The 25,385-nt window shown below is 39.5% G+C and overlaps 1 protein-coding gene and 1 pseudogene across 12 annotated transcripts in view; one reads left to right on the plus strand and one right to left on the minus strand.

Annotated features, from left to right (window-relative positions):
• ALMS1 (ALMS1 centrosome and basal body associated protein) overlaps positions 1-25,385 on the plus strand; it is a 146,890-nt gene that overhangs the window by 65,512 nt on the left and 55,993 nt on the right. For 9 of the 12 annotated variants that reach the window (XM_072629039.1, XM_072629101.1, XM_072629163.1 and 6 more), the window contains exons 6-8: positions 4,528-5,727; positions 6,582-6,715; positions 13,747-15,194. In XM_072629039.1, coding sequence (XP_072485140.1) covers positions 4,528-5,727; positions 6,582-6,715; positions 13,747-15,194 — 2,782 coding nt within the window. The remainder of the gene's footprint in view (positions 1-4,527; positions 5,728-6,581; positions 6,716-13,746; positions 15,195-25,385) is intronic. The other 3 variants (XM_072629530.1, XM_072629740.1, XM_072629815.1) reach the window with 3 other exon arrangements.
• On the minus strand, positions 11,479-12,148 carry LOC140518098 (NADH dehydrogenase [ubiquinone] iron-sulfur protein 8, mitochondrial pseudogene; annotated as a pseudogene).

Here is a 25,385-nt window from a genome sequence, read left to right on the forward strand (position 1 = left end):
CACAGTAAGAACAGGTGAGTCAGTTGCTCCCTGCATTTTGTGTCAATCAATACTAGCCTCTTCAAAGTTAGGGAATTGGGTTTAGGATTAATTTGTGCTATAGGCTCAGAGCATGAGCATGCTGAATTCAGACAAAGGATAAAGATTGCTCTATAGTCAGGCACTAAAAGCAATGGATTGTGTTTGACCTCTTGTAGTTGAAGTGTTGGAGATCACATAGGTATAAGCATTTCATGGAATCACAGAATATGAGCTCTAGAAAGGACTTCAGAGACCCTGACATTCAATCACTATCTGAACAAGAATCCCTAGTACAATATAGCTTATAGATAGTCACACTACTTTCCCTGTTGGAACATTTCCATTGGGAGTAATCTACTTCTTTCTCTATCAACTCAATCTACTTTTGAATAGCTTTAGTCATTGGGAAGTTTCTCTTGATTTCAAAACCAAATTTTCTGCTAGTTCTGCCCTCTCTGACCAAGTAGAACCATACTAATTCCTCTTGTACACAGCAACTATTCAAATTCTTGAAGTCTACCATGTTCTTCCATTAAGTCTTTTGTTTTCTCCAAGCTGAAATTTCCTGTAAATTCAACAAATCTTAATAGGGAACAATATGCATGATCTTGATTGCCCTCCTCTGGATGATCTGTCTCTGGATTGTCCACTCAGTCTAGAATAGCAGAGATGAAGTCCAAGAATTTGGCAAATTGTATCTTGGTCCAGAAGATAAACAATGGTCTTCAAGGACTACATGGATAGGAAGGAGAAAGAGTCTGATGTTCACATCAGTTTGTCCAAAAGAGGAGACATGAGGTGCAGGAATCTCCAAATCTTTCTATTGGCAATGTGCAAGAAGAAGCAATAATTGTTTGGGAACCATTAGAAGAATGGGGAATATTTAACCTTTTCATGCTTCTCTTCATTCTTGTGTTTGAAAGTCAAGTTTTCTTTTCAGCTCTGGTCTTTTCATCAAGAATTCTTGAAAGTCCTCTATTTCATTGAAAGACCAATTTTTCCCCTGAAGTATTATACTCAGTTTTTCTGGGTAGGTGATTCTTGGTTTTAGTTGTAGTTCCTTTGACTTCTGGAATATCCTATTCCACGCCCTTCGATCCCTTAATGTAGAAGCTGTTAGATCTTGTGTTATCCTGATTGTATTTCCACAATACTTGAATTGTTTCTTTCTAGCTGCTTGCAATATTTTCCCCTTGACCAGGGAACTCTGGAATTTGGCCACAATGTTCCTAGGAGTTTCTCTTTTTGGATCTCTTTCAGGTGGTGATCTGTGGATTCCTTGAATACTTATTTTGCCCTCTGGTTCTAAAATCTCAGGGCAGTTTTCCTTGATAATTTCATGAAAGTTGATGTCTATGCTCTTTTTTTGATCAAGGCTTTCAGGTAGTCCCATAATTTTAAAATTGTCTCTCCTGGATTTATTTTCCAGGTCAGTTGTTTTTCCAATGAGATATTTCACATTATCTTCCATTTTTTCATTCTTTTGGTTTTGTTTTGTGATTTGGTTTCTCATAAAGTCATTGGCCTCCATCTGTTCCACTCTAATTTTGAAAGAACTATTTTTTTCAGTGAGCTTTTGAACCTCCTTTTCCATTTGGCTAATTCTGCTTTTGAAAGCATTCTTCTCCTCATTGGCTTTTTGAACCTCTTTTTGCCAGTTGAGTTAGCCTATTTTTCAGGGTGTTATTTTCTTCAGCATTTTTTTGGGTCTCCTTTAGCAGGGTGTGGACCTGCTTTTCATGCTTTTCTTTCATTTCTCTTCCCAGTTTTTCCTCCACCTCTCTAACTTGATTTTCAAAATCCTTTGTGAGCTGTTCCATGGTCTGAGTCCATTGGGTGGGCTGGGATACAGAAGCCTTGACTGTTGTGTCTTTCCCTGATGGTAAGCATTGTTCTTCGTCATCAGAAAGGAAGGGAGAAAATACCTGTTCACCAAGAAAGTAACCTTCTATAGTCTTATTTTTTTTCCCTTTTATGGGCATTTTCCCAGCCAGTGACTTGACTTCTGAGTATTCTCTTCACGCCCACTTTGCCTCCAGATCCTCCCAGCCAGCACTTGGGGTCTGAGATTCAAATGCTGCTTCCTAGCCTCAGGGCTTTTGGTGGGGGCGGGGCTGCTATTCAGTGTGAGATTAAGTTCAGCTGCTCAGGTGGGGGGCAGGGCCACCACATGGGGTTCAGTTCTCTCAGGCGGTTTATCCTGAAACCTTCAACAATGGATTGGGGCTCCTGCCTGCTTGGGGAGCTCTGGTCTGCTCCTGCCTTTGCTGCTGCCTCCCGAGGGGGCCTGAGTTATGGGGGCACCCCACTCCCCTCTTGGCAAGCTGAGAAGACCCTCTCACAACCTTTGGGGCCCGTGAGTGGAGGGACCTGCGCGGCTGCTGGAGATTCCGTCCCTGAATCAGGCCTGCTCATATCCGCTCCTCTCAGTGCCGCGCGGCCAAGGCAGAGCTGGGCTCAGCTCCTGGTCCAGGGCGCGACGGACCTTTTGTGAGAGGTTTTCAGAGCTCTCTGGAACAGAAATCTCCTCTGCTCCATTGTTCTGTGGCTTCTGCTGCTCTAGAATTTGTTGGGAGTTCTTCTTTACAGGTATTTTATGGTCTGTGGGTTCGGAGCTAGCATATGTGTGTCTTTCTACTCCGCTCCAAATTCAGTACTCTTAGCCACTGTATCACCTGACTGCTTCTAATACCATAAGTTCAGTTTAAAATATTTATTAAATGACTCCCTCCCTTCCTCCATATCTCTGTGTTCTTCTTGTGTCCTCCCTTTATGCAAAGTAGTCATTTTCTTTCACTTCTTTCTCATTTTTTTCCTTAATGTTTTCTTTTCCATCCTCCCTTTTCTTTTTTGTCAAAACTCAGAAAACAGAAGCCACACCCTGCCTGAGTTTATTTTTCTTTACTCTTTGACCTTTGAAGACATTAGTATTTTGAAAGGAACTTTGTGTCTTCTCTCCATGTTTTAGAACATCAGCATCATTGTTTAGTTACTTCTAGTTGTTTAAATATATTTACTTTTCTAGATTTCTTCTGATTCTTGCATTTATCTTTCTGATTTTCTGCTCAGGTCTGATCTTTTCACCAGAAATTCTTGTCTGCCATTCTATTAAAGGTCCCTTTCCCCCTCTGTGGGATTATGTTTGGTTTTGCTGGGTAGGTTATTCTTGGTTGAAGTCCATGTCTGTTACCTTCTGGAATATTGGATTCCAGGTTCTTTGCCCCTTTGTTGTGGGATCTGTTGAACTGTCTGGAATACTGACTGGGGCTCCTCAGTACTTGGATTCTTTCTTTCTAGATGCTGGCAAAACTTCTTTGGCCTAGAAACTCTGGGTTTTTTCTGTGATATTTCTGGGAGTTTTCATCTTGGGGTTCTTTCTATTTCCTCTTTGCCCTCTGCTTCTAAGAAAGCTGGACAGTTTTCTTTTAAGATTTCTTAAAATAGTCTAGGCTTTTTTTCTTTTTCAATCATAGAATTCAGATAGTCCATTGATTCAAAAATTTTTTCCCCTCAATCTGTTTTTCACCATGCCTGTTTTAGTTATGAGATATCTTACGTTTTCTTCCACTTTTTTAGACTTTTGAGTTTGTTTTAATATTATTGCCTTATGGAATTTGGTTCATTTGAATTTTCAGAGAGTTTGTTGCTTGGATAAGGTTTTGTGAGGATCAAATGAGATAATATTTGTTAAGTGTTTAGCACATTGTAGAAACTTAATCCCTCTCTCCCTCCCTCCCTTCCTTCCTTCCTTTGTGGGCTGGGATTCTGCTCAGCTTCTGGGGTCTGAGCCCCCCTGCTATTAATGACTTCCGAACTTCCTTCTTTCTTGAACACCACATAGGGCCTCCCTGCTTAGGAATGTCATCCTTGTGTGCAGGTCTCCTTCCCATTCTACTCTGGATTTGTGACCCAGACCTGGATACTGGGCACATAGCACTGCCTGGTCTCCTCTGTGACACCTCTGGATGGGTCTTGAACCTCCTCTTGCTCCAGGACATTGCCTCTCCCTGGGTGTGTGGTCCTGGTCTAATCCTGTCTCCAGTATTCACAGACCTCCTTGTCTAGGTCTCAGCCCAGCTGGGTGGGACAAATTTTCTGTATATTGTCATCAGGATTCATTCTGGTACATTTTGTAGATGTTTTTGGAGAAGTTTGTGGAGAAGGAGTCAGCTGTAATGCTTCCTCACCCTCTTCATCTTCCTCCATCTCTGTGAGTGGCTGTTACTGGATCCCATACTCTGTGTCATTTCTTGGCTTCTAGGTTAGTCCAGTAGTGGTTTTGAAATTTCCAGGAGCATGTCTGAGAAAATACTGGTCCCAGGACTGCTGCATAGCAGTGTTTTTCCATGTTTATGTATAAATAAATGCTAAGGTTTTGAGTGTAAACAGTGGTCAGTATCCTGAGAATACACACACACATACACACGCAGAGACACACACATACACACACAGTCTCTTTACTTTTAATATCTAGTACTTTAAAAAAAAATTCTTTTTCCCTTTTAGTACGTTCCAACTTTAATTCTGGCATTTCTCATGTCAGCTGGTCCATCCCTGTGGAGTCCTGTTCACACCGAGATTTACCAGTTCCCTCTGGGACATCATGGCATCTAGAATCCCAGGAGAAAACTGTCAGTCAGGTTGAGAGTACTTATCAGCAACAGGAGGAGCAGGCCTCTGAGAGTACCCCAGAGATTTTCCCTAAGTCTGAGCAAGCTGAAGAGAAATCAGTACCACCAGCCATTCCCTCTACTACTTCCTGTTATAAAGAGAATTTCAAAATCGTTTCTGAACGTGTCCAGAGGCTGATAGATCATTGGGATTCCCATCTCCTTGAAGATCGTGCCCATGCTGTACCTTTGCCTACACCTACACCTGTGTCTGTGGATAAAGGTGGGAAAAAAGACAAGCCACCACTTTCTGACATTAAACGAACACCTGTGTCTGTGGATAAAGATGGGAAGAAAGGTAAACCCGCACTTTCAGACATTAAGGAGACATCTGAAAGTAAATCAGAAACAGATAAAAGGCTCTACACACTCCTGGTGGAGGCTGAGAATATTGCACGGAAGCGGGTTAGTAATTCCCCATTTCTTTACCCTGATGTTGCATCTCCTCGGCTCAGCAGGCTGGATGACAGCAGGGAGGCCCCTCTGGGTAAGGCCCCCGTGGGACTTTCCCAAAGGTTAACATGGAATGAAAATGTGACCCCTTTTACAAAGGTGGAGACTAGCACAGTCAATCATTTCACTTCCCAGAGAGATACTGGGAAAACTTCTGTTCAGGAAATGAAGAGGAAGGCTAGAGAGGCTTTGAAGGAGACGCTTAGACAGTATGAAACAGTTCAGTCAATGTCGAGATGTGAGCATGGCCGAAGTAGTGCCTGCATTGGGGATGAAATGTCAGTGCCTGTGATGCCTTTTACAAGCAGCAGTTTGAGCAGTGACTCCAGTGATGTGAGAGTTTCTTACATTTGGGATGCTGTTTCTGATTCCTTTTTTGGGTACCTGCCCAATATCCCAGCCCACGTGCACATGGGAGATATCCGAGAGAGAGAGGTCATTTCCGATAGTGATGATGGCTGCAGCAGTGATGATTCCTTGGCTGCCCATGTGCAGCATCTCCTGACGTGTGATACCCCAGGGAACTTAGCCACGCAGATGCTCCGGAATGCTGAGGAAGAGGAGTGCAGGGTACGCGCACGTGGTAAGAGCTCACCTGCCCCGTCACCTCCTGATGACAGGCATTGGCTGTATTCTGAAATTCAGAGGTACTTAGATTTTAAAGGAATATTTGGCAACCCAAGTAAATGCCTATTTGGTAGAGTCTCAGGCCTCACATGTGTCATGAAAGAAACATTTTCAGGTAGTGGACTGAAGATATTTTTGGCCAATTAAATGACTAGTAGAGCAGATCAACTCTGTGTTTATATCTGTAGCTATATCTATATGCTTTAATTCAGTTTGTTTTAGTGATAACTTTTGTTTTTTTAACCATAGACCACAGTCATTTCCTAATCCCTTTCCCACTCAATCCCAGCTGAACGCCCCCTGGTGGTGAAGGAACACAGGCAGAAAACCTTGACAGACTGCTGGTGTTCTCTCTAGTCCCTCAGCTTTTTCTCCAGGACCAAGACTAGTCATTAATCATCACAGTGTCCTTCACCTCAGCTAATTTGTGTTTTCTGAGCACATACTTCTTGGTTGGGGAGACATCCATGGTCCTTTAGTGGGGAGAGAGAACCTGTTCTTGTGTCAGGTAGGCCTGAGTTCAGATCCTGCTTCAGACACAGTAGTGAATGAGTCTCAGCTAAACTGTCTGACACTCAGGGTATAAATTGTGGAGCAGTGACCAATTTGTCTGTCTCCTCACTGATAGTTTCCTCCTCAGTTGCAATGATTGTCTTCCAAAACAGCAGACCCTGTGGGAGGTAGGTCTTCATGATTGAATATGGGAGCTGCTAATTTTTTCATCATAATAGAAAGAAAATGAAACCCTGAAATCTAGTTGGATTCCTGTAGTTATTTCTTATCTCCATTGTTATAATGCTGTCTTCACAGCTTGGAATCTAAAGTTTAATTTGGCTACTGACTGTGGGGACGTCATGACAGAACTGGATGAAGCCGACCTGAGGAAGGTGGAAGAGATCAAGGCCCACTTCTTTGAGTGTGGGAGGCCACTGGACTTATTCCAGGTATGCAGGAGAACCCAGGCTGGGTGAGGATGCCCTTCATTTAAATAACTGATGTTCCAAGTATTTAGAAGGTGATCACTCTATGCCAGGCACTTTTCCAGGCACTGGAGATAAAAAGGGGGAAAGCCATTCCTGCTGGTAGTGAGCTGACATTTTATTGGAGGAATTGAGGCTAAGTATGTAGACACAGAAAAATATACAAAATACAGTTTAATTTGGAGGTGGGGTGGGAGAGGCAGTAGTAGCTATGGAAATCTTGAAGGGCATTGTGAAGGCAGTGACATTTGAACTAAACTCTCTGGATTGGCATCTATCACTAGCTGGCACAATAGATGGAGTGTTGGACTTGGAATCAGGAAGACTTGAATTCAAATCCAGCTTCAGGCACTTGCTAGTGGGCAATACTTAACTTCTGTTTGCCTTAGTTTTTTCACCTGTAGAATGGGAATAACAATAGCACCTACCTCACAGGTTTGTTGTGGTCAGGATCAAATGAGAAAATATTTGTAAAGTCCTTAGCATGGTGCCTGGCACATAGTACATAAAATTTAAATGTTGGATGTCATCATCGTCCCCAGAATCTCCATTTTGGGGAAAGAGCCCAGAGACTATCCATCCCTCTTTTCATATCATTGTGCCTTAGCTGTCTTCTCCCTCTATATCTGCAGGCCCCTTCTCCAATTGGTGAGTTGAACCTCCATTTTGGGGAAGGGCCCAGACAGTAATCCCTCAATCTCCGGACTTCATGAACTCCCACCCTTGTGTGAGTGTACTGCCTCTTTATGTGTTATCTCCTCCCATTAGAATGTAAGCTCTTGGAAGACAGGGGCTGTGGTAAGTGCTTAGTGCAGTGTGTGGCACAGAGTAAGTGCTTCATAAATGCTTATGGCTGGCAGACTGAACTTGGAGATTTGAAGAGGCAGAGATGGATCAGGTGGGATATTTTGTGTGAAGCCCAGTGAGAGGTCCATTCTTGTGGCATTATGGAAGGGAGCCCATGCTGGGGAGGGTTTTCAGCTAATCCCATCAGAGAAGTTGATCTTGGCTTCTAGATGCAGTGGGAATCACTGAAGTGTATGGAGCTGGACTGACAGTTCTGTGTTGATTTCAGGCAATTTACTAATTTCTCTGATCCTAACTGATGTTACGATTTTCGATGAATTTAGATTGCATTTGTTTTACTTTTGGTACAGTTTGATGTTTAGTTGCCAGTCAACCTACATTTATTAAGCTTAGGTGTTATACATACAGTTCCCCTGCCCCTACTCCTCAAAAAAGGTCAGTTCTTTCCCTCAAGGATCTTGCATTCTTATGGGGGATAGACAAAGTATACAAGGGAGCTGAAAAGTGGAGGATGGGGAAGGGATGGTGGCTAAGTCTGGAAAATGAAGGATGACTATGGGAAGAGCCACTCTATGGCTGGAGAGACACACAATAATTTTTGACAGCTTGCCTTTTCACAGCTTTTACTTAATTTAAAAAAAATTATTTATTTTATAAAACATTCATTCCTCATCCCCCCAATTTCTTGCTTTCCTCGTAATTGTAGCTGTATTTTGTTCATGCAGTAACTTTTAAAATTGTATTCATATGATCCATTTTTCTTCCTTTGATCTTCTCTGTTTCTTGTTTGGTCATATACTCTTCCTATATCCATAAATGTAACAGGTAAATTTTTCCGTGCTCCCTTACTTTACTTATAATCAAGCTTTATGTTTAAATCATGCACCTATTTTGAGCTTATTTTGGTGTACAGTGAGAGTTACTGATCTTTGCCTAGTTTCTGCCAAACTACTGTCTAGCAGTTTTTGTTCTATGGTGGAATTTTGCCAGGATTTATTCTGGATTTATCCAACTTGCCAGAATTTGTCCAACTGTAAATTACCTTGGTCATTTACTACTCTGTATTGATTATAACTGATCTATAGATTAGTTAATCTGTTCCACTGATCCACCATTTTTCTCAACCAGTAACAGATTGTTTTGATGGTTACCCTTTGTAATATAGTTTGTAATCTGGTAACGTAACGCTGCCTTCTTTTACAACTTTACAGCTTTTTCATTGCTATCCTTGATATTCTTGACCTTTTGTTCTCCAGATGAATTTTTTTATTATTTTTTCTAGCTTTACAAAATAATTCTTTGGTAGTTTGATTGGTCTGGCCCTGAATTGGTAAATTAATTTCGGTAGAATTGTCACTTCTATTATACTGGCGTGGCCAGTCATGAGCAATTAATATTTCTCCAATTGTTTAGATCTATCCTTGTGTGAAAAGTGTTTTGTAATTTTGTTAGTAGAGTTCCTAGGTGTGTCTTGGCAAGTATTTTATAATGTCTGCAGTTTTTTTTAAAATGGAATTTCTCTTTCCATCTCCTCCTGCTGTAATGCCAGTGATTTGTGTATGTTTATTTAATATCCTATAACTTTTCTAAAATTCCCAGTTGTTTTAGCTCCTTTGGTTGTTGCTTCCCTAAGGTTCTCATGCCTTCATACTGTTTTCAGAGTCATAATTCTGTTTCCTTATTGCTTATTCTTATTCCTTCAATTTCTTTTTCTTGTCTTATTTCTTTAGCTAGCATTTTTGGTACAGTATTGACTGATAATGGTAATAATGGATATCCTTGCTTTACCCCTCATATTATTGGGAACGTTTCTAATTTATCCCCATTATGGATAATACTTGTTCTTGCTTTTACATAAATGCTACTTATCATTTTAAGAAAACCTCCATTTATTCCTATGCTTTCTAGTGTTTTTATAGGTGGTGCATTTTGTCAAAAGTTTTTTTCTGAATCTGTTGACATAATTGGTTTTTGCTGTTTTTGTAATTGATATGGTCAGTTATACTTCTAGTTTTTCTAATATTGAGCCAGTCCCTTTATTTATTCCTGGCATAAATCCCACATGATCAGAGTATTTGATCTTTGTGATATATTGCTGTAGTCCCCTTACTAGTATTTTATTTAAAATTTTTGCATTAATATTCATTTTTGAAAATTAACCTACAGTTTTCTTTCTCTGTTTTTACTTTTCCTGGTTTGGGTGTCAAAACCATATTTGTGTCATAGGAGTAATTTGATAGGACTCCTTTTTTATCTCTTTTTTTCCAAATAGTTTTATATAGTATTGGAATTAAATATTAGGAAAAACTCACTTGTAAATCATCTGCTCCTGGGGACTTTTACTTAGGGAGCTCATTAATGGCTTGTTCACTTTCTTTTTCAAGGTAAGAATATTTAAGTATTCTATTTCCTCTTCTAATCTGGGCAACTTATATTTTTTTGTAAATATTCATCTATATTACTTAAATGATCAATTTATTGGCATATAATTGGGCAAAGTAGCTCCTACACATTGCTTTAGTTTCAACTTTATTGGTGGTCCATTCATCATTTTCATTTTTGATACCAGTGATTTGATTTCCTTTTCCCCCCATCAAATTAAACCATTGGTTTATCTATTTTACCATTTTTGTTTCATAAAACCAGCCTCTTATTTTTTAGTTCTCTTTTTAACTTTAAATTTTATTAATTTCTTCTTTTATTTTCAGTGTTTCTATTTTAGCATTTTTTGGGGTATATTTATTTTTTCTAATTTTTTGAGTTGCGTATCCAAATTACTGATCTTTTTCTTTTTTATTGATGTTAGCATTTAAACATATGTTTTTTCATAAGTTCTACTTTGCCTGCCTCCCACAAATTTTGGTATGATGTCTCATTGTTTTTGTTATCTTTGTGAAATTATTGGTTTTTTTTATTTGTTCTTTGACCTACTTTAGGATTAGATTATTTAGTTTTCAATGAATTTTTAATCCATGCTTCCAAGGCCCTTTATAAAATGTAGTTTTTATTATATTTTGGCTTGAAAAGGGTGCATTTAATATTTCTTTTTTGCTGCATTTATTTGCGAGGTTTCTACATTCTAATACATGTTCAGTTTTTGCTAACGTATCATGCTGCATGTGCAACCAAAAAAAATACACTCCTTTCTATTCCCATTCACTCCAGAGGTCTGTCATATCTAACTTTTCTAAATTTCTTATTCCTTAACTTCTTATTTTTTTGTTTAGATTTATGTAGTTGTCAGAGGGATAAATTGAAGTCTGCCACTGATATATTTTCAGTGTCTTTATCCTCTTTATCCTCAACTCATTTAACTTTTCCTGTAATATTTGGATGTTATGCCATTTGGTGCATATATTTAGAATTGATTTTACTTCATTTCCTTTTACCAAAATGTAGTTTCCTGATGATCTCTTTAAATTAGGTCTCTTTTTGCCTTTTCTATGAGATGCTTGCTACCCCTGCCTTTTTTTTTTTTTAAATTTCAGCTGAAACATAATGGATTCTCCTGCAGCCCCTTATTTTAATTCTGTGCGTTTTTCTGTTTTCAAATGTGTTTATTGTAAACAATGTATTGTTGGATCCTCATTTCTCATCCATTTTATGGGTGAGTTCATCCCATTTGTGTTCACAATTAGGATTACTGTGTATTTTTCCTCCATCCTATTTTCTTCTGATTATCCTTCTCTTTCTCTCTTTTTACACTGTCCCTCCTCAAAAGTCTGTTTTCAGACCTCTGGCTCTCTTAATCTGCTTTCTTTCTTATCACTTCTTCTCCTAATGGGGTAGAATATATTTCCATATTCAACTGAATATGTATGTGTAGTCTTCCCTTTCTTTCTTTTTTTTTCTTTCTAGGTTTGCAGGCTTTGTTCTGGGGGCCCAGACAGGGGAGGGGGCAGGTGCCCTTGGCCAGGACTGGGTGGGAAGGGGGTGGCCGGCAGCTTCAGCCTCACCGGTGCAGGAAGTCGGCCTGGATGTTGGCAGCAATCTCGGCCTCCCACTTGTCCCCATTATTCAGAAGTTTCTCCTTGTTGTAAAGCAGCTCCTCATGGGTCTCCGTGGAGAATTCAGTTGGGGCCCTCCACGATGGCATCCATGGGGCGGGATTCCTGGCAGAAGCCACAGTAGATACACTTGGTCATGTCAATGTTGAAGCGTGTGGTCCTGTGGCTGCTGTCCTCCCTGGGCTCAGCCTCCATGGTGATGGCCTGGGTTGGGCAGACAGCCTCACAGAGTTTGCAAGCAATACGCCGCTCCTCTTCTGAACGGTACCGCCTCAAGGCATGCTCCCCTTGAAAATGTGGGCTCAGAGGGCCCTTCTCCAATGGATAGTTGATGGTGGCGGGCTCTTGGGACAGGTAACTCAGAATCATCCTCAAGCCTCGGAAGAGCTCCGTCCGCAGCAGCGTCCCGGTCAGTCACAGACTTCATATCCATGGTGGGTTCCTTCACATTTACATACTTGTAGGAAGAGGTGGAGAAGAGGCTGCTGTGTAGACCTCTGGCCAGGCCTGGTCCTGTGCCTGCCACCTGGGAAAGGACGCACAGCAAAGTCATGTTAGAGGTGCTCATCTGGAAGAAGGATCGGCCACTGCTGCTGCTGGACCTCAGAGCCAGGTCCTAGTCTTCCCTTTCTAAACAAGTTCAGATGAAAGTAGGCTTCAAGCATCCCCCTCTTTTTCCCTTTTATTATAAACTCTTCTTTACATGCCTCTTTTATGTGAAATTATTTCTCCCATTGTTTCTTTCTCTTCTCCCTTCTCCTAGTGCATTTCACTTTCTCACCATTTCACTTTTTTTGGTCCTCCCAACATAATTGACTTACTGCTGTGCCCCCTTTCTCTACATAAACTTCCACCTGTCTTAGTAATGATAACATTCTTTGGAGTTTTATGTATCATCTTCCCATATAGGAATATAAGTAGTTTAACCTTATTGGGTCTCTTTCATGTCACTGCTTTTTTGTTCTGTGCATTGGTCCTTCTCTAGGAAGGGTCCTAGCAAGCTCCAGCACTCCTCTCTGCCCTGGAGCTGCAACTCGGGACAGGGTATTAGGTGGTGGAGTTGCCAAAGAGCTCCTAGTCCTGTGGTCATTGCTTGGCCTGGTATTTCCTGTAATCTCTGTCTCTGAGCCTTGGGAGCTCTTGAAACTGCCTCTGCCACCTCCAAGGCCCCCAGTTGGTATAGGCATCACATGTGCTTTGGGCCAGCCCCCATCCCTGTGTCATAGGCCTCTCTTTCCAAACTCCTGAGTTGCCTTGGGAGGGAACAATGTCTCATCTCAACTTCTTGTTGTCTATGTTGCTCCAGAATTCACTTTGATGCCTTAAAATTTTTGGGAGGGGAATACTCCTTCTACTCTGTTGACTTGACACCACCCCTTCTCACCTCTTTCTGATTGGTTTTATTCCTTTTTGCTGATGAAGAAGGTCATCTCCAAGTCTTCTTCTTTCACATTGTCCAAATTTTCATCATTAGGTAGTCATGGTTGGTCCAATTCTTAATTGTTTTCTGTAGGCTGAAGAGTAAGATGTGGTCAGTTATTTTTTCTTGTAAAATTCTGGATCTAGCAGAGGTTCTTGATCTTTTTTTGAGTCCTTGACTCTTCTATGAGTCTATGGACCCTTCTCAGAATAATAATTTTAAATACATAGAGAAGAAAAGGTATATAGAATTACAAAAGAAGGCAGTTCAATTGAAATGGTTATCAAATATGAAAAAAAAAGTTTATAGACTCTAGGTTAAGAATTTTGGGGAAATTTTTCTAATTTGAGGCCAGATTTGGCTCTGCAACTTTGCCTTTAGTTACCAGATCAGCCCTGTAGTGGAAAGATCACTGTTTTGGGAGTGAGATGCATAGGTGAGCTGATTTGGAACCTTGGATGTGCTTCTTCCTACCACTGTGGTCTTGGGGAAACCCTTCATTTCTTCTTTCTGTACAATGACAGTTTTAAACTAGATGATCTCTAAGGTCCTTCCACCTTTAGTTCTATAAGCCTTTGATCTCTTCTAGTGTTAGGAGTAGGGCCTGGTCTTTCAAAGCTCATATACTTGTGGTCTGTCTTGCCTCACTTTTTCTTTTGTGTGGGGAATTGTTCATTGTAGTCATGCCATATTTTAGAGATTAAATTGCTTTTCACATAGTGGTTTGGAACTACTTTAACAAAGCTTTTTTATTTTCTTAGGACTTACCGTGTCCAGTGAGGATAAAAAATATCTCAACATTATGTGATCATGTCTTTATAGAGGCTCATGAAAAAGACTGCTTCAGAACTATGCCTAATGAACAATTTGGTGGCCCTTCTCAAGATTTTAGATCCAGTGAGTCTCCAGAGATGAGCGAAAGACCGTCAGCAGCACCTTGGAGTACGCAGTGTGGCAGGCATGCAAAGTCAACTCTCCAAACCTCTCAGTCAAAAGCATGGAGCTTTTCTAGGCCAGGAAGTCACCAGCCATTTCCAAGTTCCGCTTCTGAGTCTCATTATGTTAACAGGGGGACTCCACGGTCATTCCATGAAGAGATGGAGACACAGCTAGTGGGATTGGTGGAACCTACCACTGTATCCTGTCAAGAACCCATCAATCTTCCATCTCGTCCACACTCTGGATTCTGCTCTGAGGCCCTCAAATGTTCCCGATGCTTCTCTGATGCTCCAGTTGTGGTCCAAGCTGATCAGAGAGAAAGCCCTCCCATTGTTGCACAGATATCTGCCACGTTGAGGTCCAAGAGCCCTCCTCCTACTTCAAATAGAACACTGGTGAACAGCCTAAGGAAAGATCCAGTGCTCACAGGAAATCAGCATGATCAGGTGTCCTTTGATTTATCTGCTGCCACAAAAAATTTTCAAGAGAAAGAGCCCCCAGCACCACCAACTATTCAAACTACTACTGAACCTCAGTTCAATATCAAGGAGAGTCAGCTTTCTGACAACCAAGACTGTGCCAGAGGATTGAGTCCCAAGTCACTTGAAGTAAGTGAGAAAGGTGTAAACATTGTTGCTGAATTTCCTTCTCCCGTTTCCCCTGAGGAACAAGCAAAATGTTATCAGCCTAGGAATGTCCCACCTGCAGATAACAAGGTGGGTCCTGGATACTTCTCACAGACTCCTCTTTCTCAACATAAGGGTAGTACAGCAGGAGAGGAGGATCAGCTGAAGCAAAAAATGCCTTCTTCTAATGTGGCCGATGTTGAAGCAGAGTCTACCATCACTGTCCATCCAGACTCCCCAGCTCCCGGGGGAGAATTGTCACCTACCCTTTCTTTATCTTCATCTCCAAAACAAAGAGCAATCTCTTATCTTCACATAACTCTCTCTCCCAAGGCTTCTAATGCCAGGCTGAATGGTGAGACCTTAAAGAAAGGACAGTATGCATTGGACAGTGGTGCTAGAACAAGACTTAATGGTTCATTGAATGTTAACATATGTGCCTCAGAGTCAACATCTCTTGTGCCACTGGAACCAGCTCCTCAAGAATTGGCCATTATACCATTACCAGATAAAAAAGAATTTTTTAATTGTACACATCACAAGACTAGCCAGCTCTCAAAATCCCTTTCAAGGCAGACCCAAGTTAATAGTTCAGATTTGGATGCTTATTCACATTCTATCGGAGTCCGGAACACTCAAGGCTGGTAAGTCCCCTGGTAATATCAGGCATGATGATTAGTTATCATCAAGAATATTAGAGTGGATCTAACTTAATGGGGAAGAAAGTAAAATAATTTATTTTGTCAGGAATTAGAGTGTCTTAGGTGGTTCAGTAAGAGAAACAGTTGATGGTTATGTTTTATCTATGAGGCTGGTCACTATTGTCTTTTAAAAAAAATGGAGTCTCCTTGGGTAGAATTATGTCCTTGACAGCAACAAATAAAGAATACTGATAAACGGGAATTTCTTTGGTTGAAAAAGTTGACGTTCCTATAGTACTTCTATAGTAGGTTCCTATAGGGAATTTTTTTTTTTTTTAAATAAATAATATGGACAAGGAATTGCATAGTGAAAGGTGGCAGCAGACTTCTGGTTAGTGAAATCCCTACCATGGATACTACTATAGCAAGACTTTACAAAGCTTGCTCGTTGGTTAGAAAAAAATGACTGAGAGCTTTGTTTGAGGCAAATGGAAAACAATGAATGCACGTTACAATCATCCAAACAACACTTCAAAAATGATGACCTTGGAGTGCTTAATTCTTACCTAGGGAAGAGGTCTGGTCTTCATTTTTAGGCTGTTTACTGAAGATATTGACACGTTGTACTTTTGTGGCCCATAGAGTACAAATTCTTGGCATCCTCTGGAACAAGTAACAAAGTTGTATCTGGTATCCCTGTCCCGTGGAATTTTTTGCTGCCATAACCCTAGAGTAAGAAAAAGGAATATTTCTCTATTCAAGATTTATTCCTTCGAGTCGTGCCCTTTCCATGCTATCTTTCTTCATTATTACTCCTTAATCCTATTTTTTCCTTTGGAGTCCATCTCACACATTTGTTTCATTGAGTGACAACAAAAATTTACTATCCTGTGAATGATTTTTAAGATGTATTTACACAGTTGATGTCCTCTCAGCATAGATTGGAGGACTGATTGGCTGTATGCATTTTAGTTGGAAGGAACTATAGACATAGTTAATCTAATCAGACCCTCTTTTTTTCAGATAGAAACTGAGGCCCACCAATTTGTCCAAAGTCCTATTGCTGAGTCCATGACAGAATTGTTATTTGCATCTCGGTACCCTGATTAAGTGGTGTACTCTTTGTCCTGTACCTTGCTTCCAACTAGATCAAAGATCAGAAAACATTTTAAAAATATCAGTTAAATAGTTAGAAGGAAAATAAATCTAGTTTTCTCACTTGTGGAGAAAAATTATGGATGGAATAAATAGAAAAAATTGTTGAAGGCAAAATTGATGGACTTGATTATATGAAAACAGTAGGGTTTTTCACAAGAAAAACAAGCTATCCAAAATAAAAGAAACTTTAATTTATTTTTAGTTTTCAACATTCATTTTCACAAGATTTTAAGTTCCAAATTTTCTCTGCATCCCTCCCCTCCCACCTACCCCAAGATAGCATGCATTCTGATTACCCCTTCCCTCAGTCTGTCCTCCCCATACCCTCTGTCTCTCTTTATCCCTCTCCCTCCGGCTTTCCAGTAGGACTAGATAGATTTCTATACCTCATTGCCTGTATATCTTATTTCCCAGTTGCACATAAAAACAATTTTTAACATTTGTTTTTAAAACTTTGAGTTCCAAATTCCCTTCCTTCTTCCCTCCCTACCTACCCACCCTCATTGAGAAAGCAAGCAATTCAGTGTAGATTATACATGTGTAGTTGTGCCAAACACTTCTGTAATAGTCATGTTGTGGAAGACTAACTACATTTCCCTCCATCCTATTCTGCCCCCCCCTTTATTCTGTTCTCTCTTTTGACCCTATCCATTTTCAGAAGTGTTTGCTTCTGACTAACCCCTCTCCCTGTCTGCCCTCCCTTCTATCATCCCTCACCCCCATTCCCTTCCTTCTGCCTTCCTGTAGGGTAAGATACCCAATTGAGCGTGTATGCCATTCCCTTCTTAAGCCAGATCGGATGAGAACACTTTCCTCCATGTCTCTCCTCCTCCCCTCTACTGCAAAAGCTCTTTCTTGCCTCTTCCATGTGAGGCAATTCACCCCATTCCATCTCTGCCTCTCTCCTTATACATTCAACCTTCAACTTTATATTTTAGCTATCATCCCTTCATGTTCAGCTTACCCTGTGCTCTCTGTCTATACATATATATTTATGTTTACATATGTGTATTTATGTTTATGTATATATTTCCTCCAACTACCCTAACACTGAGAAAGGTCACGTGAGCCACAAATATCTTCCCATGCAGGAATGCAAACAGTTTGACCATAACAAGTCCCCTATGATTTCTCCCCCCCATCTACCCCTTTATGCCTCTCTTGACTCTTGTATCTGAAAGTCAGATTTTCCATTCAGCTCTGATCCTTTCCTCAGGAATGCCTGAAAATCCTTCATTTCACTGAATGTTTATTTTTTTTCCCCTGAAGTATTATACTCAGTTTTGCCAGGTAGGTCATTCCTGTTTTTAATCCTTGCTCCTTTGACCTCCAGAGCATCATACTTCAAGCCTTCTGATCCCTCGATGTAGAAGCTGCTAGATTTTGTGTTATTCCGACTGCATTTCCACAATACTTGAATTGTTTCTGTCTGGCTGCCTGCATGTCCTTATCCTTGACCAGGGAACTCCAGACCCTGGCTACAACATTCCTAGGAGTTTTCCTTTTGAAATCTCTTTCAAGAGGCTATCTGTGGACTCCTTTAATCTCCACTTTACTCTCTGGTTCTAGAACATCAGGGCAGCTTTTCCTGACAATTTCTTGAAAGAAGCTGTCCAGGCTCTTCCTTTGATCATGGCTTTCAGGCAATCCAACAATTTTCAAACTGTCTCTCCTGGATCCACTCTCCAATGAGATACTTCACACTATCTTCCACCTTTTCATTTTTTTTGGTTCTTCTTTATAATTTCTTGACCTTTCACAGGTCATCAGCTTCCATTTGCCCCTTTCCAATTTCCAAGAAATTATTTTCTTAAGTGAGCTTTTGGACCTCCCGCTGCACTTGGCCCACTCTGCTCCTCAAGGCATTCCTCTTCTTATTGCCCTCCTGAACCTCTTTTCCCATTTAGGCTAGCTAGTCTGTTTTCCACGGTAGTATTTTTTTGGGTCTCCTTTAGCAAGCTGTGGACTCATTTTTCATGATTTTCTTGCATCACTCTTATTTCTCTTTCTAGTCTTTCCACTACCTCTCCTACTTGATTTTCAGAATTCTTTTTGAGGTCTTCCATGACCTGTCACCAATTTACATGTTTCTTGGAGGCTTTCTAGGAGCCCTGAGTTTGCCATCCTCCTCTGGTTGTATGCTTTGATATTTCTTGTCACCAAAGTAAGATTCTATAGTCTGAGTTTTTTATGCTGTTTGCTCATTTTCCCAGGCAAACACTTTACCCCTCTAACTCTTTGCTAAGGTAGGACTCTGCTTTCAATGTGTAGGGTGTCCTGTTCCAAACTTCAAGGGTCCTTTGTGGCCACCTTCAGAGACACCTCCAGGGGCCTGTAAATTTTCAGTTCTTTCAAGGTGGTATGTTCAAAGGAGAGGTGTTTACTTCTTTCCTGGCCTGTGTTCTGGTCCTTGAGTGACCACAAGCACATCCTTCTGCCCTGGAACTGCTAGGAGGATTCCTCCTCCACCGCAGCTACAAACTCTGCCACACCAGCACTCCTTGCCCCAGGAGTGCTACTCAGACCTAAGCAGGACAAAGCAAGAGAATCCTGCCTTGGTGCCAGCAAAGAGATCTCTGCAATCCCCCTCTGATCAGCTGCTCGATCACCCTGTCTGTCGGCCAGGTTCTCTGGAAGCAGTTCTTACTGCCTCTACTGCCGCCACTGTCTACTCCACCCTGGAGATGGGGTCAGACCATGGTTTTCTCAGACCTGGGTGAGAAAGAGTTTTCCCACTGACCTTTTACGTTGCCTTTGGCATTTGTGGGTTGTGAAGTCTGGAAATTGCCACAGCTGCCAATTATTCTGACTCTTGCAGCCTGCTCTGGTCCATCTGTGCTGAACTGTACTCTGCTCCTAGCCCAGTGTGATAGAACTTTCCTGTCAACCCTCCAGACTGTAGGCTGTCTTGGACTGGAAATCTGTTCCATTCTGTCATTTTGTGGGTTCTGCAGCTCTAGAATTTGTTCAGAGTCATTTTTTACAGGTATTTGGAGAGATCTGGGGGGATAGCTCAAGCAAATCCCTGCTTCTACTCCTCCATCTTGGCTCTGCCCCCTGCCCCCCCAAGAAAAGAAACTTTATGAGAATTTTGTGGTAAATATAGAATTGTTAGCGATTGAGTAGTTAATGTTCATTCCCTAATGGACAGCATACATGAACAGATAATTTCCAGAGGAGTTAAACACACTTTAAAGTTACTCAAAAATTTGCTAAAACTAGTAATCAGTGAAATGGTAAAGGAAAACAACCGCATACCTATAAATTGTACAAAGAGAGTAAAAAATCTTGACAAAATTCTGTGTCATCGTAGTTTATTATTATTTCCTTATCATAGAAGAAGAAATGGGGCTGAAAGGTGAAGTAACTTAATAATAGATGATTTGGCTAATACACGTTGAGGCTGGATTTGAATCCCAGTCTTACATTTCGCTACGTCATGTAAAGTAGGTGATTGTACCCTTTGAGTGGTGATCTTCCTACGAGGTCTATAGCTTTGTAATGTTACAAAGAAAAAAAAGTGAAAATTTTGAAACAACCAATATGTCCCCAAACCATCAAACTCAGAAAGAAACAGGGGCCACTAAACCTTATGTAAGAATCCCAGTGGCTGCAAATTGACTTAGTTTTAAAATGCATTATTATTGCTTTAGTGTATTTTTATTTGTTTACATTTCACATTTACATTTTAATCTAGTTCAGGCCACCTTTGGAAGTATTATTCAGAGAGTCATCCATGTGTTTGATGCCTCAGGCCTAAAACTTCTTTGGGAAATGATTGGAAAAATTGCATGTATCACTGATCATGAAATTCTGTTGTCCCATTAAAAAATGGCAGAGATGAGGGATGGAAAGACAAAAACATACAGAATGATGTTGAGGGGCAAAGAGCACAATTAGAAGAAAATTAATTTTCATTATATCTGTTTAAACATGTAACAGAAATCTATGAATACACAGATGTATGAGAAGTTAGAAGGAAACAGCAAACAAATAATTTTGTTATTCTGTCATTTTTGTCCCGCTCTTTCTTAGTGGTCCTGTGGACTAGCTCTCCATTTGCTTTTCTTGGTAAAGATGTTGGAGTGGTTTGCCATTTCTTCTCCAGCGGATTCAGTGGATCCTTTTGTTGGACATTCTGAGGTTAAGTGCTTTCCTGGGGTCACATAGATAGGAAGTATCCCAGACCCAGTGCTGTATCTACTGAGCCACTAGCTATCTCAGTAATAATAAGAATAGCTAGCATTTATATAACTTTTTAAGCTTTGTAAAATGCTTTACAAATATGATTTGATTTGATCCTTACCATAACCTTGGAATGAAGATCCTGTTATTATTTCCATTTTATAGGTGAGGAAACTGAGGCAAAGAGGGGTTAAATGACAGCTCATAGGTACCCGTGGCAGGATTTGAACTCCTCTTCCCGACTCCAAGTTCAGCAGTCTTATTTACTGTGCCATCTAGTTACCAGTTACTGCTCTTATTTTCCATTCATACATGTCATTGGTATCTTTTACTCAGCATCTGACGTACAATCCAGGCTTTGAATGAGTAGTTTGTGTTGTATTCTGTAGTTAGTGGGCTTTAGAGCAAGGGGAATGATGTTGAAAATCATGGTTTGGATGGCTATGGAGGAAGTGGGCAGGAAGGTCAGTTTGTTGTCAAAGGCTTTAGGGCTGACAGGGGCCATAGAGGTCCACCCTTGCAGTTAATTGGTGAGGACATCTGGTAGTCTGAGTTGAGGAAAGGCACCATGAACTCCCCAAGGATACACATGTTCTTCTAGCAGAGCTAGGCTTTGAACTCTGTTTCTCAAATTCTGAAGCCAAGTGCCCTTTCCACTGTGCCAGTATTGCATCTAGGCCGGAGAACAGAAGGGTGCTGTTGATTCACAAGGCAGCATTTTTATAGCACATTGGACTACATTCTTACCAAGAGTTTTGGCAAAACTGAAATTGGAAGAAGAGACAGACATGAGACATGGGGAATGATTGTTTAATGGGATGCAAGACTTTAGATGTTTCAAGCCTGGACTGCTATGAGATGGGTGGTACCATTAATAGGAGTAGGAAAGTCAAGATCAGAGGAAAGGATAATTTACTCCAATAAAATGGCACCTGAGAGGAAATAGTAGTTCCCCAATGGCTAAATTTATTGTTGTTGTTTAACCTAACCCTTATCTTTTTTACCTCCATGTTGTCTTGGTTCTACATCTTCCCCTCTGATTTCTCCTTTCTCTGATCTATAATTGCGATTATTCCTTAAATTTCTGTAACCTCTTCTTTCTCGTTCCCTTAATGTGCTATTCACCCCCATGGCTTCAGCTAGCATGTTGGTGGCAGGTGACTTTTTGCTTTGTCTAGTTTCAACATGTTTCCTGATCTCTAATTTCGCCTTTACAATTATCTATAAGATATTGCCACATAAATGGTCCTGTAAGTATCTCAAGCTTGGCTTTTTTGAAACCAAACTCGTTATCCTCTAATAAAAGTTACCTGCTTTCTTGGACATATTTTTTAAAATTCAATTTCATTTCTCAATCCTTATCCTCTCTGCTCCCCTTTCCCCCAGTTGTCTTTAAGAAGGTAAAAACCAAACCAAAACAGAAAACCCAATACAAATATGTATAGTCATACAAAACAAAGTCCCACATTAGTTATATGACCTTTCTTTCCCCCAAGAAAGAAAGAAAAGAAATATGGTTCAGTTTGCACTAAGGCCACCAGCTTTATTTGGAGGTGCATCTCATTGGAACTGTGCTTGGCCATTGCGCTGTTGGGACTTCCTGAGTCTTTCGTAGTTGATTATCTTTTTAATTTTTTTGTTATTTTAAAATTATTCTTGTGGTTCTGTCCTTCACTTTGTCAGTTTACACTAGTCTCCTCAGGTCTGTTCGTTATTCATGTATCATCACTTGTTCAGCTGTGTCCCACTCGTTGCTACCACAGGAAGACCTGCTACAGATGTTTTTGTGGAGATGGATCCTTTTTGCCTTTATTAGATCTCTTTGGAGTGCAGGCCTAGTAGTGATGTTGCTGGGTCAAAGGGTATGCAAAGTTTAATAGCTTTTGGGGTAGAGTTCACAGCTCCACCAACAGTGCATTAAAGTTCCAGTTTTCTTGTAGCTCCTGCAACGTTTGATGTTTTCTTTCTTTCTCAGCTTGGCCAGTCTGATGGATATGAGGGTGGTACCTTAGAGTTGTTTTAATTTTACTTTTCTAATTATTATCGATTTAGAGCATTTTTTTCATATGATAATTGATAGCTTATATTCCTTCCTCTGAAAAACTGCCTGTTCATATCCTTTGACCCATTTTCCTTTAGGGAATGACTTAAATTTAACTTAATTTCCCATTTATCTCAGAAATGAGATGTCTACCAGACAAATTTGCTGCAACTATTTCTCCTCAATTTTCTGTTTCTCTTTTAATTTTAGCTGCATTTGTTTTAAATTTTGACTTCTAACTTAAATTTTATGTAATCCAAATTACCTATTTTATCTCTTGTAAACCTCTCATTTGGTCATAAACTCTTCTCTGATCCATAGATCTAACAGGTAATTTCTTCTATGCCTCTCTAACTTAACTTACAGTGTCACTTTTTGTATCTAAATCTTAAACTCATTAGGAGCTTACTTTGGTATATAGTGAGATGTTGGACTATGTTTCTGTAAAACTACTTTCCAATTTTTCCAATAGTTTTGTCTATACTGAGTTATTGTTCTAATAGCAGGGATCTTTGTATATCAAGCATTAGGTTACTGTGCTGTCTTGATTCTTTGTATTGTGAACCTAATCTGTTTCATTGATCGATGTCTCAATTTCTTATGGAGTGCCAAATTGTTTGGATGATTGATTGCAGCTTTATAGTATTGACATCTGATACTGCTAGATCACCTTCATTTCCTTTTTTTTTTTCACTGATTCCTTGGATATTCTTGATGTTTAATCTTCCTGATGAATTTTGTTATTATTTTTTCTAGTGTTACAAAGTAATTCTTAGGCAATTTGATTGGTATGCCACAGAATAAGTAAATTAATTAGGTAGAATTGTCATTTTTACTACACTGACTCGGACTACCCATGAACTATTAATATTTCTCCAATTCTTTGGATTTGCCTATATTTGTATAGTACAGTATTTTGTAATTGTTTTCATATAGTTCCTATGTGCATTTTGGCAGGTAGACTTCCAATTATTTTTATACTCTCTGTAGTTATTTTAAATGAAATTTCTCTTTCTCCTAGAATTTGTTGGTAATATACTGAAATGCTGATGATGTATGTGCATTTATTTCATATTCTCCAATTTTGCTGAAGTTGTTCATTGTTTTGATTATATTTTTAGTTGACTCTCTAGAATTCTCTAAGTAAACCATCATATTATCTGTAAAAAGTAGTACAATGTGATTTGTGTTCTCATTTCTTATGCTTATTCCTTAATATCTTTTGTTTTTTGTTTTTATTGCTATAGTCAGTATTTCCAGTACAGTAGTGAATAATCATGGTGGTAATGCACGTTCTTGGTTTATTGGAAACACTTCTAACTTAACTTTATTGCATATAATGCTTGCTCTTGGTTTTAGAGAGATACTGCTTATTTTAAATAAAGTTCTATTTATTCCTGTGCTTTCTAAGTTATTCCTTGATGCTTTCAATTGTTAGCAGGAATGGGTGTTATATTTCATCAAAAGCTTTTTTCAACATCTATTAAATAATAATGATTTTTGTTTTTGTTATTATGATGATCAATTATATTTATTGTTTTCCTTATATTGAACCAGTCCTTCATTCCTGGCATAAATTCAGCCTGGTCATAGTATGGGATCCTGATGATCTATTGCTGTAGTCTTCATGTTAGTGTTTTATTTAAAAATTTTGCATCAGTATTCATTAGGGAAGTTGGTCTGTGCTTTTCTTTCTCTGTTTTGACTTTGCCTCATTTAGGTATTGATCATATTTGTCTTATGCAAAGGATTTGGTAGTACCCTTTCTTTACTGATTTTTTTTCAAACATTTTATGTAGCATTGGAATTAATTGTGCTTTAAGTGTTTGGTAAAATTTGCATATAAATTCATAAGGTCTTGGTTTTTTTTTTCCCTTGGGAATTAATTAATGGCTTGTCCAATTTGTCTTTCTAAGATGGGGTTAGTTAAGTCTTCTATTTCTTTTTCTGTTATTCAGGACAATGCATTTTTGGAGGGGGTGGAAACATTTTTCTATTTTATTTAGATTGGTAGTTTTGTTGGCAAATAAGTTAATGAGATACTTCCCGATAATTGCTGTTATTTCTTCATTGTTTGTGAATTCATCTTTTTTCATTTTAGATAATGATAATTTGATTTTCTTAAAAAATTTTTTTTTCTTTTTTAGAAATGACGTCTATTTTATTGATTGAGAAAAAACCGTTCCTGGGGCATCTTTTTATTGATTTTCAGGATTTCCATTTTGTTTTTAAATTGTGCATTTTAAATTTGTTGTTTATCTAGTTTTTTTTAATTTTACATGTCCAGTTTGTTGATCTGCTCTCTTTTGTTGATGAAAACATTTAGAGATGTAAAGTTCCTCTTAAGTGCTACTTTTGGCATCCCACAATTTTAGTACGTTCTCTCATTGTTGTTTAATGAACTTATTGTTTCTGTGGTTTATTCTTTGACCCACTCATTCTTTAGGATTGCTATTTACTTTGCAATTTTAATATTTGCCTCAAAGGCCCTTTATTGAGTGTAATTTTTATTGCCTTATTGTTGTTAAAAGATGCATTTAGCATTTATTTTTCTTGCATTTGTTTTTGAGGTATTTAATCTCTAATGCATTCATCTTCCCCATTCTTTCCATTCTTTGGAGATCATTCAGACATAACAGGATCACACATGCAGGCTCTTTGTCTAGTTAGACTCACGTCTCTGGTAATGTTAAAATTCTGAAGGGCTTCCTGTATCGTCTCCCTATATTCTTAACTAGGCTCGCATGGTTTCTCACTCATGTTTACCTTTTTTGCTTCTCTTGTCTCTTGTGTTTGTATCATATTTTCTA

Source organism: Notamacropus eugenii, chromosome 1 (genome assembly GCF_028372415.1).
Source record: "Notamacropus eugenii isolate mMacEug1 chromosome 1, mMacEug1.pri_v2, whole genome shotgun sequence".
Taxonomy (NCBI): domain Eukaryota; kingdom Metazoa; phylum Chordata; class Mammalia; order Diprotodontia; family Macropodidae; genus Notamacropus; species Notamacropus eugenii.